Source organism: Botryllus schlosseri, chromosome 13 (genome assembly GCF_051294905.1).
Source record: "Botryllus schlosseri isolate E-star chromosome 13, Bs_hap1, whole genome shotgun sequence".
NCBI classification, from domain to species: domain Eukaryota; kingdom Metazoa; phylum Chordata; class Ascidiacea; order Stolidobranchia; family Styelidae; genus Botryllus; species Botryllus schlosseri.
The window spans coordinates 12,690,539-12,711,715 of NC_137248.1; the positions used below are offsets into that span (position 1 = coordinate 12,690,539).

Genomic DNA, 21,177 nt, shown 5'->3' on the forward strand with positions numbered 1-21,177 from the left:
CGATCAAATTTGTCACTGAGTTCATTAAACTTTGGCTGCACGTCGGACGTAGAAGTCCTAAGTAAACACTGTGCCTGTGCGTGAACATCAGTTGTTCAGAACGCATATTTGGCTTGCTAATCTTCATGATATAACAACGAACTAGTAAAGAATTACCAACAGTTACTATAATTTGGCGTGCTATAGGCACGTAGTGGTGGATTGCGACCGACTGTGAGCGAGGCTTTGGTTTTGCTTTGAGAATAATAAGATGCAAATGCAAGTGAGTTTCGCAATAGGGCTTGCTCGTCCGATGCTCCGTGGAATGGAGAAAGATACAACAGCAACGATGAAAATATACAGGCTGGCGGGGAATCAAACAATCAAAATAACTAAAATCGTACAATTACAATGATTAGAAAAACCGAAAACAGATAAAGGACAGTTAAATTGCGAACTGATTCCTCTAAAAACGGCATCAGAGGGAGGATAGAAAATAACATGCATAATCAGCCAATAAGCACCACTGTTGTATGCATTGAATAATAATTATAATAATAGCTACCGGCGAACTAGAAAACACGGGTAGTCCTCTGGCCTGAATCGTGATACCGATATGTTCTGTTGTTTAATTCTCTTGCATAGTCATTGCTAGAAGAGAGTCATTCATTACTATTAACAGTCGCGTAGCCCGTAGATAGATTATGGGGTCGAAGCCCTCCCATTTCAAATTTGCACTGATGTCCATGTAGAAAGTCGATCCGATTCTGTTTTAGTTTGTTATTTGCGGATTTTAAAAGGTCGTTATTTCTAGTTCTAGTACTAGATTTACTTGCGAGATTTGAACATCCAGTAGTTTGTAAAAGTCTGCTAACGGCGCGTGTATTACTGTTTGTGCGACTGGTAAGAGGGAGGTTACCATGAATTCTAATCAATTTCTAATTCCTGAAACTTCCGGGTTACTAATACGTAGCGCACACGGCAGGCAAAATGAGCGATAAGTATAGCTTACAGCTCGAAACTCTATTAAGGTATTTAACGGGAGTGGTTGAAAACAAAACAAGGCGTCTTTAGGAACGAAGCCCCGCGGCAGTTCAGCTTCTCAACGATATTCGGAATAAGTATATACTAATAGGTATACTACAGTCAGATTGTTATGACTACATTTCCTAAATTACATGTTGACACAAAGCACTCTGAGACAATACAATTCGCTGGCGCAACGAGCTGGATTCTCATTACTGAGTAATATTTCACAAGGCAGAATTCAAGTAGGCACAGCGCTGTTTTGATATGACATTATCACATCTCCAGTATAGAAAATAACGAACCATATTAGTGCGTGATGACAATAAACTCATAGTCTCAAAAGGCATGGAATTACCGTAAATTGGGATAAAATCTCTCTCTTGTGACATGTTGTAGATCAGTAATTCTAAACCGATGTACTGTTCACAAAACCCTGCGGGTTCACTCAACCAATCCCCGAAGATCAGCAGAGGTCAAGACTCGAAGCATCGCAACGAACCAACCGATCCCACAGATGTAAGTCGGAGATGCGACTCTGTGCGACTTATGTTCATTTACCCGGAAAAAACTAACTCTGAACTGCGTGCATTCTGAGCGAAAAAGTATGTATTCGCGATAGCAGTAAAAGCGATTAGTCTCATATAATCGGGTTCAAACGATGAAATTGGAAACATTTCGACGATTGAACGAATGATAACCCCGTGCGGTTGCTGTGATTGAATGAAATCATGTAGTTAGCTATTATTTTACGGCTCATACAGCGAAGATGCAAAATATAGCGAGTATAGTATATATTACATGCGATCATGAAGTAAGCACAACTAAATTGCCAACGTCCGGCGGTGTTTGCAGGAAGAAGTCACGTCAAAATTTTGTAATCTCTTTTTATTATCGCAGTTCATAACCAGTAGACTACAGAGCTGGGTCATTTTTGTGAAGCTAGGGACACGTTCAATTTTGTCCGTGTCATTCAGCAATTTTATTCCACCCGAATTTCATAACGCCAAATCAATTCTACTATCATGATGACTGACGAATGATGAATGCAGTAGAAATACCGAAAAAAGTTTGTATTTGTGACGACAAGCGAAGATGTAAACCGAATCATGAACGGCGCATGACAACCCGCAGATAATAATAATCACAGCAATAGGTATGATTTAGATGAGCATGTATAATAACCGGACGGAAACACACTCTTAACTAATAATTATTTCTCTGGTTAAAATGTAGTATGTAGGTCAGATCAATTTACTTGTTAGTATTGCTTCACTGAGACGGAATTATTTGGCAATAGAACTTTGGGACGTGTGAAAGGAATGTTTTTAGCATGAAAGTGGGATTATGAACTATAAAAAGCACCCTAGGTGTATAATGTATAGTACTCTTTCCTCTGAGAATAGTTGCTACAACATATACTTATTTAAAGTATATGTTAGTAGGCTACTTATTGCCATGAAATCATGAATTGGCTTGTCACTGGCATTGAACAGCTATCTTTTTGCGTCGGCTTCACGAAATTTTCAATCAAAACCAGCCAATTTCTTTAGCATCTTTCGTTGAATTTTTCCAGTAGTCGATCTTGGTATAGAATCCACAAATTCAGCTCCCCCGCGCAAGTGTTTGTATTCCACCAGGTTTTCTATATTATAAAAACCGTCACATGTAAATGTCATATGCATTTAAAAGCGAATCGGCTGATCATACCGTTCACTATTCGGTTGATTTCATCAACGGTTAGACTCGGATCGTTCGGCACAACGAAAGCCTTCGGCAACTCGCCGCAAGTATCGTCCGGTATTCCAACCACACCGACATCGGCTACTTTGGGATGTCGAATAATCACACTCTCGAGCTCCACTGGAGATACCTAATTAACAAGATAATATCGCATTTAGTATGGGGTAGATAGACCGACCTTGTTATTTCTTGAATTCATGATTGAACATTGTAGAAACACATAAATCCGTAGCGTAAAAGCATTGGTATATTGGTGCCCTAATGAGATAAGAAAATACAGCATAACGCGCCTTGGACACGTTGTTATTTTACCAGTAATTGTTATTGTGGTGTACAAGACTGGCACCAGTAATAAGTTTATGGTTCGAGATTTCAAAATAACTCATACTCAAGTTGATTTCACACTGATTGCAGCAAATAAGGAGCAGATGTATAAATAGACCAATGTGTCACGATAGTATCAAGTGTCAATAGAGCAGTGGTTCTCAACCTTTTTGGCTTCGCGGACCCCTTTTGATCGTCACGGGCCCTCGCGGACCCCCTCAAGTTTTAGTTCAATTTTAGCTCTATTCTGGTGCAACCTTCATATCTGTCTTGTGCAAATATGAACTGTAGGCTTGTGATCAATAGCAAAATAATGATTTTTCTTTAAAATAACATCATACTATTTATGTAGAAATTGGTAGACATTTATTTTTTCAAAGCTAATTTTGCTGCTGTATTCTTGAAGTACGTGGTCGTGTCTTTAAAATCCGCGTCTTTGTTTTGATATGAACGAATAGTGCCGAAAACCTTTTCCGCAAAGATAGATGGAGGCTAATGCAATATTAACGCATAACGCTTCCGACGATACTTTCGGTGTGATCGTAACATTTATGGCGCCAAAATGGAGAAACATATATTTTATGAACATATCACGTCCAGCATCTAGCGCAGCGATGGGCAACGTACGGACCGCGGGCCAGATTGGGCCCGAGACGGCATTTTGATCGGCCCGCTGAGAGTTTCTACCGTCAAAGTGAAATCCGAATCTAAAAGTTTGGACAAATTTTATGGGCCAAATAATGGATCCAAGTTTTCCAACCTGAGAAAGACTCTCATGATACGACTTGATCTGTTCTGGTTTACATATACATTTACGAGCAAACATTTTCGACCATGAACAAATGAACATTAACAAGACAAGGCTACATACCAATATAACTGGTGATATGACTTTCAGGGTCGGAGCGTAATGCTTTGATAGCAACGAAACACTCCTTGTTCATCAAGAAACCAGCCTGGTCGATATAGGGCGCAATGCAATAAGAATGCGCCAAATCTGATAGCCGAGCTTTAAGAGCAGGTATATCATTGTCCGATTTATGACGAGTGTGAGCCGAAAATATTCGGGTTCATTTCAATATAAATATACTATTCAATTGTATATTGAAGTTCTGTACCTCCAAGAAGTTGTTCAAATAGTGGTTATGTATATCACAGGATAAAATGGATTTCCTGGCGTGGTTTCAATTCCTGCATTTGGACAAATTAGGGAAATACTTCGGAAATTTTTATTTCAAACGACTGTACACTAATTTGATGAGACTGACAACTTCAAATCGAGAAGGTTCCGCAGACATTACGAAGTCGCCCTGATTGACGTTACTATCTCCATATTTTCATTTTTTTCATAAACCGCAACTAAACGTCTCCAAACAGCAATATGTTTGTACCAGCAGCTTAATTGAAAATTGGCGATGAAAATGAATTTCCACACTACGATAGTTCATGTCAGATATTATTATGGTGATATGAGTCATGGGGTTTTACCAGTTGTGGTGCGAAACTGCCTCATGCTTTCTCAAATTGAAAAATAAAATAAAAATTAGGTTATCAACCATTTTAAAAATTTAGAGGTCTCGCGGACCCCCTGAAATTGCTTCGCGGACCCCTAGGGGTCCGCGGACCCCCGGTTGAGAACCGCTGCAATAGAGCAACTCTAAACTGCGGGCCGCAGAACAGCGGAACATGTAATACTAAACGGCGGGCCGAGCGGACAATAATAAAATAGCTTAATACTAAACGGCGGAACTAGCGGAACTTGCAATACTAAACGGCGGACCGAGCGTAACTGCGGACCGAGCGGACTACTGCAAAGACGACAATGCAAACAGCGGTCCGCGGATTAGGCGCAACTCGCAAATATCACAATACTACTAATTTCTCAAAGTGTGCCTTTCATTTTGGCAATAGGGAGCATACCGAACATGGACATCTTGTCTAGGGTAACTAGGGGGTGTCTTCAAGTGTGGCAACGTAGTACCTACACACCCCAAACATACCCCAGATTTCATGTCTAGGTGGTAATGCAGTACGAACACACCTCAAACATACCTCATGCATGATGTCCGGGTTGTAACACAGTTCGAACACGCCACAAACATTCCTCATACATGATGTCCGTGCTGCAACACAGTACCAACACACCCCAAACATACCCCAGACATGTTGTACGGGTTGCAACACAGTACCAACACTGTCCAAACATGCCCCAGACATGATGTCATGGTTGCTATGCAGTACTCTACTAACACACCACACCCATATATCGACTATCTCTGATCGAGGGGAAATTTATATGTATGTTTCTACTAGAGTGGTAATTATAATGAAAAGTAACTATAGCTAACTCTGATGCTCTCTTTTCTACGGATGTTTCCATCACGTCGGTGATGGTGCTCTTATGGTCTATCTAGCTAAATAAGGAAAGTACTTTTTATTTTGGAACATGCCAGTAGGTTTTCATCTGCTCACTCTTCTAGTGGTTACGTTTCTGGACTATATCCAAATCAACCGATTAATTTGAAAGTAAAATACGAACTGTTTACTTTCTGTCATGTAGAAAGTAGTTTTATTGCTCGAACACGATGATTTGGCAGGGGAAAACTTCCTATACAAATCCCAGAAGGATTTCTCAATGAAAACGACGGGTCAGACGACAGATTACACAAACGCAAATCGTGGACTGACTGAATAATGTAATAGCAGACTAGGATGAATTTGCTTGTCTCAAAGACTAAGCCATGCAGGTGTAAGTAGAATAACTGAACGTAAAGTGAAACTGTGAACGGCTCATTAAATCAGTGCTTGAAGGTATGTCAGATTATCGATGTCACCTGGCTACTACAGTAGTTAACTTCTTTTATGGTTCTCACATTCTTAGTAGAAAATGATTTAATTTTTCCACGGGCACATCAGATGAAGTACCTTTGATCTGTGTATTCTGGTGTAAACTGATTACAACTTCTCCCAGTCCATTCGACAACTTCCTATCTTTTTATTATTGTATCGCAGTGTTGTAGTCTTTTGAAATGATGAAATTGTTAATAGAAGTTCTGTTATAGAACTGACACTGTGGTCCGGTGTCAGCAGATTACAATGTCATGACCAATGTTTCCTTTCACGAGTCTGTGCAAATACGCAAACTCACTGCGCAGGCCCTTGGACAACAGTGCGCAACCAGGCCCCATATAGGGTGATAAACCAAATTTCTGGGGGGAGGGGCTTAGCCCCCCAGACTCCCCTAGGGCTCTACCTTTTTTGCCGATAGTTACCCAGTCAACAAAATTGTGTATATTTAATGCCGAACTAGGCGAAGATAGTGAAGGGGAGAAGAGATCCCAGCCGTTTTCTCACTATAGCGAGGCGGCACCTTTGATGTACAAAAACTGATCGCTCTCGAATTCAAAAGATCGATTGTTGTATTTCCCATCGTCGGCCAAAGAGATTGGTGGTAGCGTTATTAACCAATCAAACCGCGCATGATTATCACGTGACTTTACCGTGCCGTCTGGCTTTGACAGGTTTGTGAGCACCTGAGCGTGGAGTAATTATGATGTCATGCAGTCTTCGGATGTTGTTTACCGCTACTGGCGAATTGAATTTCCGAGGTTATAACGATGGAATGGAATAGGAACGAAGTTATCGTTGACGATTTATGTGCTTGAGAATAGTAAAAGACCGGATTGGCTATTGATGAAATTATTTCCACACTTGGTTAGACGTGTCATGGTTATGACTGCGACATCATTTGGTACCGGTAGTGTAATCGTTAATGCATGAATATGCCAAGGGATGTGCGATATGCTCAATCTATCTACTGTTTGTGTCTGTAATTGTCCGTGAAGTACCGATCATTGCTTCAGAACAATCTTAATATTATAACCACAATACTTCATAGATCCGATATCTGTCTGCTCACTTGTATCAACGTGAATTTTAATTTTCAGGAAAGAATAAAGTATTAGCCACTATTCCTATCATTAGTGATGTTTTACTGTGTGCAGTTTGATGATGACATGAACGAGGTAGTTCCACAAAATTGGCTGGCATGCAACAACAGTTTGTGTTTTTGGCCCCCTGAAGGAAATGTGCAAGATCTTTCTAAGATTGTATCTCGACCTACAGACGAATGGAAAGCCCATGGATGTAAAGTCATTTGCTCTGCAGGTTGGTTATACTAATGTTCAGTTGTTGTCTGTAACATTTTCCTATCAATATTTCTCAGTAACTTACAGTCAGTGCCTTGAATCTGCATACGGGCTACCAGTACCAGGCTATTGGGCAAATTCTACCCCGACTCATCCGAAAATACTCAGCCAAGTCAGGTCAAGTGACAGCTATTATCAAGCTGATAGATATGCAACATTAAGTCAAAGAACTGTTCAGATGTAAGTTGATGAGATCATTCACAGATAATTTTAAATTCTGAGTTGTATTGAAAGTCAATGAGCAATTATGGCATATTTTGGCTATTTTATTATTAGGTGGACAACTGCACATTCCTACCTCATGTGTAGAAGTAGTATATTTTAATACAAGTGATATCAACGTCGCCACCAGAGAATGCAGGTTTTTTAGCTTTTGCCAGTCAATCCTGAATCATGGTGTTGGTCATTAAGGGCATTGGTTTGGAGGCTAGAGATTGCGCAGTTGTGAATAAGTAGGCTGCGAAAGACTTATACTTCTTATATTTAAAACAGGCCCTATGAGTTTCTTACAAAGCTGTCGAATTCGCTTGATGAGATAAAAGATGAAATTAACCAGCTAAGAGAAGAGATGAAACATATGCATGATAAAGTCAATGAAGACGACTCTATGGAAGATTTTGTTGAAGCAGACAGTGCAGAAGAGCTGGATATGCTGTTGAAGAATCAGGTCAGCATAACAATTTATTATTCGGAACAAACTGCTATGAGCTAAGCATCTTTTTGATATATGTCAGATCCCATCTGCTGTCGCACTGAAAATAGTGAAACCAAATCTTCGGGCAACAGTGCGTGCATTTTTCAAGTATTTTATGACTCAAAGACTTGCCCAGAAGTATTCGTGGACAGGCGCTTCTCGTCAAGGTGGATTTAGGATAGCCGTGCAAGGCTCAAATCTTTGGCGTCATCGTTTATGTGAGTGGTATGACAGTTTCATTCCATTTCGTTGCTTGAACTTCAGTTTGTTCCAGCCGTCCTGCAGCATACCGGATTCAGGCTCGCTACCCATCATGAAATTTCAGCGCACATAAAAACTGTTCTACATGGAGTGCCGGATTGGGATGCCGGTCGCCGAAAATGAAATAGTGTTGCCTCAGGTATCCGATCCTAATTGCAAAATAGTATGAATTATTGTATATTGTAATTCGTCATTTCCAAAATTTTGCCTTGAAATACTCATCAATGACCATCAAGTAAGTAACCACAAAACCGCTACTAGTGTTCTCAGATCCAGAATATAGTTGACGTGCCATCAGAAAAGGTGGTCTGTAGACATGTAAGTACTGGACAAAATAGCTCAGTATACTTATCAATAACCATCTGTCTCATAGTTCAGGTTAGGTTGAGTTATGGTTTAGAGCTGTCATTTATCAAGTAACATACTTGGGTGTGAGATGATCAAATGACGCACAACCAGAAATGATATGATTAAGACAATTAGTGCTAATTCATAGCGAAAATATAATAATAATGTTTACATCTTATTTTCCAGATCCCTCAAGAGGTCAGCAATGTTGTTGAATTTACATATGATGGACTGGACGATGCTCCGCTAAGATTTTATGTCATGTGACCATTCAGATTCACCGTGCGGTAGTTGATCACAGAGGTTAAAGTTGAAACTAGTTTGGGTCCTTGTTACATATTAGCCTATATTGCCAGGCAATGTGTATACCATAAACCGGGTAACATTGGATACTAAGAAGTAAACCTTTGAATATATATTGATGGAAAAGGGTTGTTGCTTGTCCAATTCTTTTTCATGAGGCAACAGTACCACAAGTAGTCTCAATAAAAGGTGGAATCATTTCACTACCCGATAGCCTTGACCAATGTTCCCTCTAATTTGTAACGAGTCTGCGCGCACTTGTCAACTACCTGCGCAGACCCTTGGACAGCAGTGCATAACGACGATAAAAAGGTCATCACTTCGGATTTTTTGTGCGCAACTTAAAATTTCTGTGCTCAGAGACCTTGTCATCACTGCGCTTAGAGGGAACATTGACCTTGACCCAACATTGATAAATTATTGGTCGGGGGGGTCAATTTCATCAAAATTTAAATTCTTACAACGAAATATAGATAGCATGTGAGTCCTAGATTTAAAACTTGGCAGCCGTTACCTCTAAGTAGTCTTAATCAATGGCAGAAATCTCAACGAGCCCACCCTTAGGTCAATATAAAAAAATGTGATGTCCAAAGTTACCCCCTCAAATTTTATCAGGACGGGGTAACTTTGGACACGGATAATTTACAAAAATACGGCACTTATTTATGACCATGAAGATTTTGAATTAGTTGATTCGAATCCCTGCTCAATAACCGATGAAAAATACAAAACTTGCCTTTCCTGCACTCAGTCATTTCTAAGATATAAAGCAAATTTGTGAAAAATTGTCCAAAGTTACCTCGGTTTACGGTACTTTATTTAAGCGACTTTCCACGGGCCCAATGTATTGTATTTGAATCGATCTTAATCTGACAATTGATCATGCTAAACTCTCGCCTTTGATATGTCATATGTCGGTCAACTTGTATTTTCGTTGATTTTAATGAAACTAACACGATAATGAAAATGCTGAGTCAACTTGTGATGACTTGCAACGCAGGGTTAGAAATCAACAGCGATTCGGGTGGCGAGACTAGCGGCAGGGTTACTAGCGGTCAAGGAGTCTGCGGCTGAAGTGCGAAAATTGTATCTTTTGAAGCATCATTTTGACATTGAAAGCGTATTATACGCCGAGCGATCGCTTCCCATTTTGTTGACTGGGTATCTACATTTGGTGGCCGTTTGGTGGGTGCATCGCCTAAACGCGCGAACCGCGAAAAAATTCTATAATTCATGATTGAATCGATATATTGCTATCAATTATTGTGTTCTCTGTGCTCTCGTAATCAGATTTCCCGGTACAGCTGATCGAGTGAGGTGTGTTGGAAAAGATAGGACCCGTAAATAAAAATCCAACATCTTCGGGCGTACCCGTGGGTATAATGACTTCGGTACAGGATGCTATTTCGTGACCTCCATCCCAGTCAACAAAATGGGAAGCGATCGCTCGGCGTATAATACGCTTTCAATGCCAAAATGATGCTTCAAAAGATACAATTTTCGCACTTCAGCCGCAGACTCCTTGACCGCTAGTAACCCTGCCGCTAGTCTCGCCACCCGAATCGCTGTTGATTTCTAACCCTGTGTTGCAAGTCATCACAAGTTGACTCAGCATTTTCATTATCGTGTTAGTTTTATTAAAATCAACGAAAATACAAGTTGACTGACATATGACATATCAAAGGCGAGAGTTTAGCATGATCATTTGTCAGTTTAAGATCGATTAAAATACAATACATTGGGCCCGTGGAAAGTCGCTTAAATAAAGTACCGTAAACCAGGGTAACTTTGGACAATTTTTCACAAATTTGCTTTATATCTTAGAAATGACTGAGTGCAGGGAAGGCAAGTTTTGTATTTTTCTGGGGTTATTGAGCAGGGATTAGAATCAACTAATTCAAAATCTTCATGGTCATAAATAAGTACCGTATTTTTGTAAATTATCCGTGTCCAAAGTTACCCCGTCCTGATAAAATTTGAGGGGGTAACTTAAGACATCACATTTTTTTATATTGACCAAGGGTGGGCCCGTTGAGATTTCTGCCATTGATTAAGACTACTTAGAGGTAACGGCTGCCAAGTTTTAAATCTAGGACTCACATGCTATCTATATTTCGTTGTAAAAATTTATTAACCATAAATTTTGATGAAATTGACCCCCCCTACCAATAACTTATCAATGTTGGGTCAAGGTCAATGTTCCCTCTAAGCGCAGTGATGACAAGGTCTCTGTGCACAGAAATCTTAAGTTGCGCACAAAAAATCCGAAGTGATGACCTTTTTTTTGTCGTTACGCACTGCTGTCCAAGGGTCTGCGAGGTAGTTGACAAGTGTGCGCAGACTCGTTACAAATTAGAGGGAACATTGGTCAAGGCTATCGGGTAGTGAAATGATTCCACCTTTTATTGAGACTACTTGTGGTACTGTTGCTTCATGAAAAAGAATTGGACAAGCAGCAACCCTTTTCCATCAATATATATTCAAAGGTTTTACTTCTTAGTATCCAATGTTACCCGGTTTATGGTATACACATTGTCTGGCAATATAGGCTAATATGTAACAAGGACCCAAACTAGTTTCAACTTTAACCTCTATGATCAACTACCGCACGGCGAATCTGAATGGTCACACGACATAAAACCTTTGCGGAGCATCGTCCAGTCCATCATATGTAAATTCAACAACGTTGCTGACCTCTTGAGGGATCTGGAAAATAAGATGTAAACATTATTATTATATTTTCGCTATGAATTAGCACTAATTGTCTTAATCATATCATTTCTGGTTGTGCGTCATTTGATCATCTCACACCCAAGTATGTTACTTGATAAATGACAGCTCTAAACCATAACTCAACCTAACCTGAACTATGAGACAGATGGTTATTGCCAAGTATACTGAGCTATTTTGTCCAGTACTTACATGTCTACAGACCACCTTTTCTGATGGCACGTCAACTATATCCTGGATCTGAGAACACCAGTAGCAGTTTTGTGGTTACTTACTTGATGGTCATTGATGAGTATTTCAAGGCAAAATTTTGGAAATGACGAATTACAATATACAACAATTCATACTATTTTGCAATTAGGATCGGATACCTGAGGCAACACTATTTCATTTTCAGCGACCGGCATCCCAATCCGGCACTTCATGTAGAACAGTTTTTATGTGAGCTGAAATTTCATGATGGGTAGCGAGCCTGAATCCGGTATGCTGCAGGACAGCTGAAACAAACTGAAGTTCAAGCAACTAAATGGAATGAAACTGTCATACCACTCACATAAAAGATGACGCCAAAGATTTGAGCCTTGCACGGCTATCTTAAATCCACCTTGACGAGAAACACCTGTCCACGAATACTTCTGGGCAAGTCTTTGAGTCATAAAATACTTGAAAAATGCACGCACTGTAGCCGGAAGATTTGGTTTCACTATTTTCAGTGCGGCAGCAGATGGGATCTGACATATATCAAAAAGATGCTTAGCTCATAGCGGTTTGTTCCGACTAATAAATTGTTATGCTGACCTGATTCTTCAACAGCATATCCAGCTCTTCTGCACTGTCTGCTCCAACAAAATCTTCCATGGAGTCGTCTTCATTGACTTTATCATGCATGTTTCATCTCTTCCCTTAGCTGGTTAATTTCATCTTTTATCTCGTCAAGCAAATTCGACAGCTTTGTAAGAAACTCATAGGGCCGGTTTTAAATATAAGAAGTATAAGTCTTTCACAGCCTACTTATTCACAACTGGGCAATCTCTAGCCTCCAAACCAATGCCCTTAATGACCAACACCATGATTCAGGATTGACTGGCAAAGGCTAAAAAACCTGCATTCCCTGGTGGCGACGTTGCTATCACTTCTATTAAAATATACTACTTCCACACATGAGGTAGGAATGTGCAGTTGTCCACCTAATAATAAAATAGCCAAAATATGCCATAATTGCTCATTGACTTTCAACACAACTCAGAATATAAAATTATCTGTGAAAGATCTCATCAACTTACATCTGAACAGTTCTTTGACTTAATGTTGCATATCTATCAGCTTGATAATAGCTGTCACTTGACCGGCTGAGTATTTTCGGATGAGTCGGGGTAGAATTTGCCCAATAGCCTGGTACCGGGAGCCCGTATGCAGATTCATGGCACTGACTGTAAGTTACTGAGAAACATTGATAGGAAAATGTTACAGACAACTGAACATTAGTATAACCAACCTGCAAAGCAAATGACTTTACATCCATGGACTTTCCATTCGTCTGTAGGTTGAGATGCAATCTTTGAAAGATCTTGCACATTTCCTTCAGGAGGCCAAAAACACAAGCTGTTGTTGCATGCCAGCCAATTTTGTGGAACTACCTCGTTGGTGCCATCATCAAACTGCACACAGTAAAACATCACTAATGATAGGAATAGTGGCTAATACTTTATTCTTTCCTGAAAATTAAAATTCACGTTGATACAAGTGAGCAGACAGATATCGGATCTATGAAGCATTGTGGTTATAATATTACGATTGTTCTGAAGCAATCAATGATCGGTACTTCACGGACAATTACAAACACACACAGTAGATAGATTGAGCATATCGCACGTCTCTTGGCAGATTCATGCATTAACAATTACACTACCGGTACCAAATGATGTCGCAGTCATAACCATGACACGTCTAACCAAGTGTGGAAATAATTTCATCAATAGCCAATCCAATCCAATCCGGTCTTTTACTATTCTCAAGCACATAAATCGTCAACGATAACTTCACTCCTATTCCATTCCATCGTTATACCATAGTGTCCTATATGGTGTCGACACAAGCAAATCGCACGGTTCAATGAAATTGTATCACGTCACAGTTTCCATTTGGCTACAGGCAATTTGACGGTGATTTTTGACCGGCTTGCCGAGCATTAAATTTAATGAATCGGGTATCAATCGAAAGCTGACTCTGCACTGATTACGAAAATATAAATTTTATTCCGCTCGCGGCCCTGGAACCCCCACAATCAGCCCCCAATTATTCATTGTCGAGTAGATTGGCAGTGTGACGCAACAATGCTGTCTGGCGAAACGAGAGACTAGCTCAAGAGCAAGGATGCGGCCGAGCGGCGAGAGTGGGATCAGCTGACGTCGCGGCAATAGCGATGTGCAAACGCGCCACAGAGAAACGCTGCGCTGTTGATACTTTTTCTATGCGTTTCGGTACAAGCGAGCACACGCCAGCCTTTCCTTGACTTGTAAGGGTAGAACTGGGTCCACGGAATGTATCAGGGCCCTACAAATTTTCGCGCAATATCCTTCAGCTGATAGCGATATGTAGGCTACGTCTAAGTAGTCTACATTGGATATGTCAGATTATTATGATATCGATTGCCTTAGCTCGCTTGATGCGTAGGGCTCCAGAGATGCGTGGCGCTGTTGATACTTTTTCTATGCGCTTCGCTAAAAGCGAGCACAAACCAGCCTTTCCTTGACTTGTAATGGTAGAACTGGGTCCACAGAATGTATTTGGTCCCTACCAATTTTCGCGCAATCCTTCAGCTGTTAGAGATATTTCTAGTAAGAAAAATATACTTTCCAGTAATAAGATTCACTCAAGACAGCAAATTTAGATAATGTAAATATATCATATTGTAGTAATACAACCACAGTGTTGAGTTTTCACTCTAGTCCCCATAAGCACCACGTCGGTGACCTTGCCAAATTCCGAGAAGGCGAAAAAGTGCAAACTCTGTTGGGCCGAATGGACAATGGACATTCAGTTATTCACAGATGCGAAAAAAACACTGCAAATCCGTTTTACGTAAGTTACATTAGGAATATATATACAGGCTACAGAATGAATATAATTCAAATATCTGTGATACCACTGTATTACTTTTGACGCAAAAGGTCCCCGACACAAAACTATTTGGTGATTGAAAAATGCTAAACCAAGTTCCAATGTCAACGTTTATAGTGATATCAGATATATTCCAGTGAAAAACAAAGGTATGAATTTGGTGGTAACATTTTGGAATCATTTGGCAGGTATGGCCCGCAAGCTTTCTAGTAACGGATTGAATCCGGACAGCGATACCAGTTTAATTCGACACTCCTGCTGTTAAACTTTATTCAACAATCAACATTTTACCTGCTGCATGCGCGGGCCAAGTCCTACCCTTACGGATCAAATAAAAGCTTGTAATGTATGCTCATGCTCAATGCTCCTTGCTCACACTTAACCATAAAAGCGACTATAGAAAGTATCGACACCCGCCATCAACAGCGCGACGTGTCTCTGGAGCCCTACGCAACAAGCGGGTTAAGGCAATCGATATCATAATAATCTGACATATCCAATGTAGACTACTTAGACGTAGCCTGCATATCTTTATCAGCTGAAGGATATTGCACGAAAATTGGTAGGGACCGAATACATTCTGTGGACCCAGTCCTACCCTTACAAGTCAAGGAAAGGCTGGTGTGTGCTTGTACCGAAACGCAAAGCAAAAGTATCAACAGCGCAGCGTTTCTCTGTGGCGCATTTGCACATCGCTATTGCCGCGACGTCAGCTCATCCCACTCTCGCCGCTCGGCCGCATCCTTGCTCTTGAGCTAGTCTCTCGTTTCGCCAGACAGCATTGTTGCGTCACACTGCCAATCTACTCGACAATGAATAATTGGGGGCTGATTGTGGGGGTTCCAGGGCCGCGAGCGGAATAAAATTTATATTTTCGTAATCAGTGCAGAGTCAGCTTTCGATTGATACCCGATTCATTAAATTTAATGCTCGGCAAGCCGGTCAAAAATCACCGTCAAATTGCCTGTAGCCAAATGGAAACTGTGACGTGATACAATTTCATTGAACCGTGCGATTTGCTTGTGTCGACACCATATAGGACTCTATGGTTATACCCTCGGAAATTCAATTCGCCAGTAGCGGTAAACAACATCCGAAGACTGCATGACATCACAATTACTCCACGCTCAAGTGCCTACAAACCTGTCAAAGCCAGACGGCACGGTAAAGTCACGTGATAATCATGCGCGGTTTGATTGGTTAATAACGCTACCACCAATCTCTTTGGCCGACGATGGGAAATAGAACAATCGATCTTTTGAATTCGAGAGCGATCAGTTTTTGTAAATCAAAGGTGCCGCCTCGCTATAGTGAGAAAACGGCTGGGATCTCTTCTCCCCTTCACTATCTTCGCCTAGTTCGGCATTAAATATACACGATTTTGTTGACTGGGATGCTGTCCACATTTTACCATCCGAAAATTCGTTTGGTATTTTGGCTTCTCGACATATTTTGTAGAGCTGACTTTTCTCGCTCCGAAAAGAACAATCTCACCTAATTTAAGGGCGGAGATAATAAAGTGGGATTAGCAATCAAGTCGATTATCGCGTTCGTCAGGATTTATCAACCCAGGATTAAGGAATTCCGGTTGATCGCAGCGCATAAAGTTGGTGTTAATCTCTTGATTTAACAAACCGGAACAAACTATGGATAACTAGTTATCCATAAAACTGCGTACAATGCGTGCCATTCCTACGTACAAATAACACACAAATGACCGTTCCGATTGTCTCCTAGGTAATGGCTTCACTAACCAATCAACGAATTATGTACCCACCATTGCAGAGCGATATCAATATTCTATAATCCGTTTCTTACCTGTCCCGTAGTAATTGGACCCGACTTTGATTTCGCGATGATGATAATTCTACCCATTACAGTGGCAGTATCGTTATCAACACGCCGCTGTTTCATTCAACAAATTGACTACTGACAGCCTATAATGCGTTTTCGCTTTATGACGTAACAGATAACGCTACTTGATTGGAAACTCGGGACACCTCCACTAACCATCGCGCGCACGGATATCTAGTTTTAGATATCTAAACAGTGCATCAAATGTAGCTTATAAGTAACGGCAAAGACATACAGGCTGAGGGCCCCCAGGAAGTTCGGTTTATAACCATATGGGGGTCCAAGACCAACGTTTGGGAAGGCTGACGACGACGAAGTGGTGTTACGGTCCTGCATGTACAGTGTACACATTGTACAGTACAGTATCTCGAAAACATGGCGTGCACTTGAAATTAATTGACGTGACCTGAACAGCTTTGTATTTGATTATCTCCTTCAAACGGTCCACGACGTATAAATTCCCGTCCTCGTCAAAATGGCCGAGATCACCTGTTCTGAACCATCCATCCTCGTGAAAAGCGGAAGCGTTCGCCGCGGGATTTTTCAAATACTCCTTGGCCACCTGTGCCATTGAACAATGAAATCGATTTTAAATTAATTCTTTTAGGAAGCTCAGTGCGGGTTATAAGGATATGAGTAAATGAGCGGTGATATAAGTATATGATATAGATATCGATAATAGGAAAGGTCAGTATATCTTAGACCAGGGGTCACCAACACGCGGCCCGCGAGGTCATATTTTGCGGCCCGCGACGTGATTTGAGATTTCAGAAGAAAACTGAGAAAGCGATTTTGAAATGCAGTTTCAAGTATTGTTGTTGTTGTTGTTGTTGTTTCGAAATAAGCTATTCTCGTGTGCCCAACATCACTATTCGTCACTAGCTAAAACGGCTTTGGAGATGGCAACAGCATTCCATCGAGGGAGAATAATCTGCTGGAACGAATGGGCTGGGCATATTGCCATGACGTGCAATGACCAAAACACTGCCAAGATCGAGACGCCTATAAAACGGCATACGGCAGTGGTTCACTGGGCTGCGCGCCCCTCTTGTGGGGGCGTGAAAGCATCTGAAGAGGGTGCGGGGCTGCGGTCAACTGAAAATTTTTTCGCGCTCCGCGCGATTAACATCAACTTTATATTTTGTGGATGTTCCGTGTATTTTGTGTATATCAACAGTCATAACCTTCAATGCCATCAAACTATATCCGTTGGGATTGCTAGCATTCTGGTTGCATTTTGTGATATGACGATAAGGGGGGGGGCGAAAGTTTTCAGCAGGGTTGTAATGACTCGAGTCAGACTCGAGTGACGATTTTCTGATGACTCGACTTGACTCGAGTCATTTTCTCAAAATACGGAAATGACTCGACTCGACTCGATTCAATCTGTGTATTGACTCGACTTGGACTCGAGTCATTGCGCATGACTCGAACCAAGTCATATGACTCGAGACTCAGACGGTCAACACCGACATTTCATTGTAATTTCGAAGAACAGTAAAGTAACCACCGTATGGGATTTCGTCTATTGGTATACTGTTACCAGAAACTGCAAAAAGTGATGAAAACCAGTATAATATAAATGCGAAACATTCGATATCACGAAACATGGTTACAAAAGTGAGTTTAACGAGACTTTGAGTGGAAACTAAGCAGTCGACAAAATGACTTGGACTCGGACTCGAGTCATAATACCATGACTCGGACTCGAACCTCTGCTCGATGACTTGGACTCGGACTTGACTCGGTGGTGAGTTGAAAATGACTCGACTTGACTCGAGTCAAAACTATAAAAGTGGAATTGACTTGTGACTCGGAGCTTAGTGACTTGGTTACAACCCTGGTTTTCAGTATCATTATGGGGTGCGTGTCTAAAAATGTTTGAGAACCACTGGCTTAGGGCTTCCCCACAAGATCAAACTTTACGTGGAGATGGTATTTCAGCTAGTACCGTATCTCGCTAGCCCCAATATCGAGTCCTTATTCGCTGAAAAGCGTTTCCAGTATCGTGCACAGCTCAGACTTCAAAATAAAATGAAAAGAATGATATGATTTTTTGTTGTATTTGTATTCCTTTGATGAAATATTACTTCTTTTGTGGTCACTACGCCCATTGCCTAAATTAGGTAGCACGGCGTTGTACTGACGTAGAGTTCCGAAACGATGGTTGCCTAGTTTATACCGATATTGAATTCATGCGGCCCGCGGCCGCTGCGAAATTTGAAAAGTGGCCCGCGACCCGATTTGAGTTGGCGACCCCTGTCTTAGACACACGATTTCATAGTTAGGTGTATGCGTTCGGAAACGTCAAATGAGCGTTGTGACACTTATACATGTTACAGGAATGAAGTCACAACTAAAACTCAGTTGGGCTGCAACATTCGCTGGGGATCCCAACACAGCTCCGCAATGTAGTTTGTACAGTATGTAGACAGAGGTAGTCAACGAATACATACCGTTACTACTCAACCAGAAGTAGAAGTAATCGCGTAAGTTTCTACTCAAGTATAAGCACAAGCAGTAATTCGTGACGTGTCAAAACTTCCTCAGGTTGAATCAGTAAGATTGATGTAGTTTCTTTGGAAATCGTGAGACGTATCTTTGTAACGAAGGAAAACGACTTTATACATTCTAATATTATATTTATAATGTAAATATAGTAAAACCCGAATCTTTTGGAGCTGGCACTTTTCAAATGCAATAGTCAGCAAATGAAGAATTTCAAAAGCGTGACTATGACTACATGGCATACAACCAATTATGGCGTTACAGAAACTAACACAACATAAATTACGGGGAAACCGCAAACGGTGGCAGATTTTCAGCTCGAACAAAACTTCCTTCTGTTGTTATGACAAAGTCAAAACCAATGCTGTGCTCACCACCATGCAATTACCTCATGCAATGCGGAAATATGTTTTAGTGCTTTCCAACAGGGCAGTATAATTGATAAATTATAGTGTCACTGTAATTGTAGGTATAAAGACTAGCCTACCTGGCAACAACAACCAGGCGCTTGCTATGAACTCTTACATTGGTAAGCATTTAGCTGAGAAGTCCACATGAGATATTTTCCATATTGTTGAGAAGCCTCACAATTTTCCAATCGCCTGCACTCGAATAGACCTATATTGTTATGATTACGGATGGTGTGAACCTCCGAAAAGTTCAAGTTCGTGTGAACGCGAACCTTTTTCAAAGGTTCTGTATGAACACGAACGTGAACCTCATGACGTAACGTGACGTCATATTCCTGGTTTCAACCCTACATTTCAGTGAAGTGATAGCTTATATTAATGACCACAAAATGCCACAAAGCTGAACTACATATTGACGTTTTAAACGTCGCCAAATGTATCAACTGGGGCAACAAATGATATAGTAATCCCCTAAAATCAATATCTTCCGTCGCTTAGCCAACAATTTCGACGACGACTTGCAAGGAATATAAGCTTACTCCTTAACGGTCTAGGCCAGACCGGCAATGTATTCGGCGTCTGAGTATTGCTATTGCTTGATATTGAGCAGAGTGTAAAATGGTTTTCTATACTTGCCACCGATATTACTCCATTTTAAGTATACAGCAGTAGCCAACACCCCCATCACACGGATTTTTTTTTATGATACAATAAACATATGAAATCAAGATTGACCAGGTGCACCTGCTAGATTTTTTACATCAGACAACGACATTAATTTCATTGATTGGTTGAATAAGTATCATTCGCTGACTACCTGCATGGAGTGCATGCTACATGTAGTGTATTTCGCTCTTGATGTTGAGTGATTGCGGGTCAAACTCACAGCAGGGAGTCACTGAATAGTCGCAAACGGAAAGCTGGATATTTCGAGCAAACTTTTGTAAGAAAGCAAGTAAAATATTTGAGATTGGCAGGTGCATGCCCGTTCGGTGATGATTTTTTATGCTGCCAACGTCATGCATAGAGTGGTGCGAAGTTGAAATGCAAATAATTTCAACCAAAGATGTTATAATGACGTGAAAAATGGTAATCTATGAAGAAGGTTCACAGTGCAGAACCTACCAAGGTTCGTTTGTGAACGTGAAACTCTAAATTTCTGAGGTTCACACACAAAACGCGAACGTGAACCTCACGTTCACACCATCCCTAGTTATGATTCATCCACAATGCGTGCGTCAGCTGACTGAATTTTTGCTCAATCTGAAAATTGACTCATATAACTGTGCTCACGTATTGCGCGTAATTTCAGTTGTATTTGTTTCCGTGTTTTCATAACTAGATGCATTCTATGTAGCTATACCCAAGTTTATGAAATTTCTCATTTGCTGAGGATTACCCCTGAGTAGTAGGGATGGGAAAGTTCGGAAATCTTCGAGTTTAATGCATTTACATTACGACTAAGCTAATAAACTGTATATTTATGTTCTTTAACCCACACAAGTCTCTTGACAAATGCTTCCTTGCGGTACAAGTAGAGTGAATCTTCAAAAATATGTTCCACAAATGTGATACATGATCTATTCCATGAGGTTCTTATGTCAATTAAACTTGGTGGTTCTCAAACTTTTTAGACTCAACTCGGGGTCCCTTATCAAACTCAACATTT

The 21,177-nt window shown here is 40.8% G+C and overlaps 2 protein-coding genes across 2 annotated transcripts in view; both read right to left on the bottom strand.

The window, feature by feature from the left end:
• LOC145453504 (B-cell receptor-associated protein 31-like) overlaps positions 1-14,542 on the bottom strand; it is a 457,607-nt gene extending 443,065 nt beyond the window's left edge. Inside the window, exon 1 of the mRNA XM_080331478.1 lies at positions 14,532-14,542. The gene's annotated coding sequence lies outside the window, so the exon portion shown is untranslated. The remainder of the gene's footprint in view (positions 1-14,531) is intronic.
• LOC145453489 (uncharacterized) overlaps positions 1,589-21,177 on the bottom strand; it is a 34,891-nt gene continuing 15,302 nt past the window's right edge. The window contains exons 10-12 of the mRNA XM_080331464.1: positions 16,997-17,152; positions 2,716-2,878; positions 1,589-2,650 (exon numbers count right to left, since the gene is read on the bottom strand). Of these exons, the coding sequence (XP_080187590.1) occupies positions 2,532-2,650; positions 2,716-2,878; positions 16,997-17,152 (438 nt within the window). The 3' untranslated portion in view covers positions 1,589-2,531. The remainder of the gene's footprint in view (positions 2,651-2,715; positions 2,879-16,996; positions 17,153-21,177) is intronic.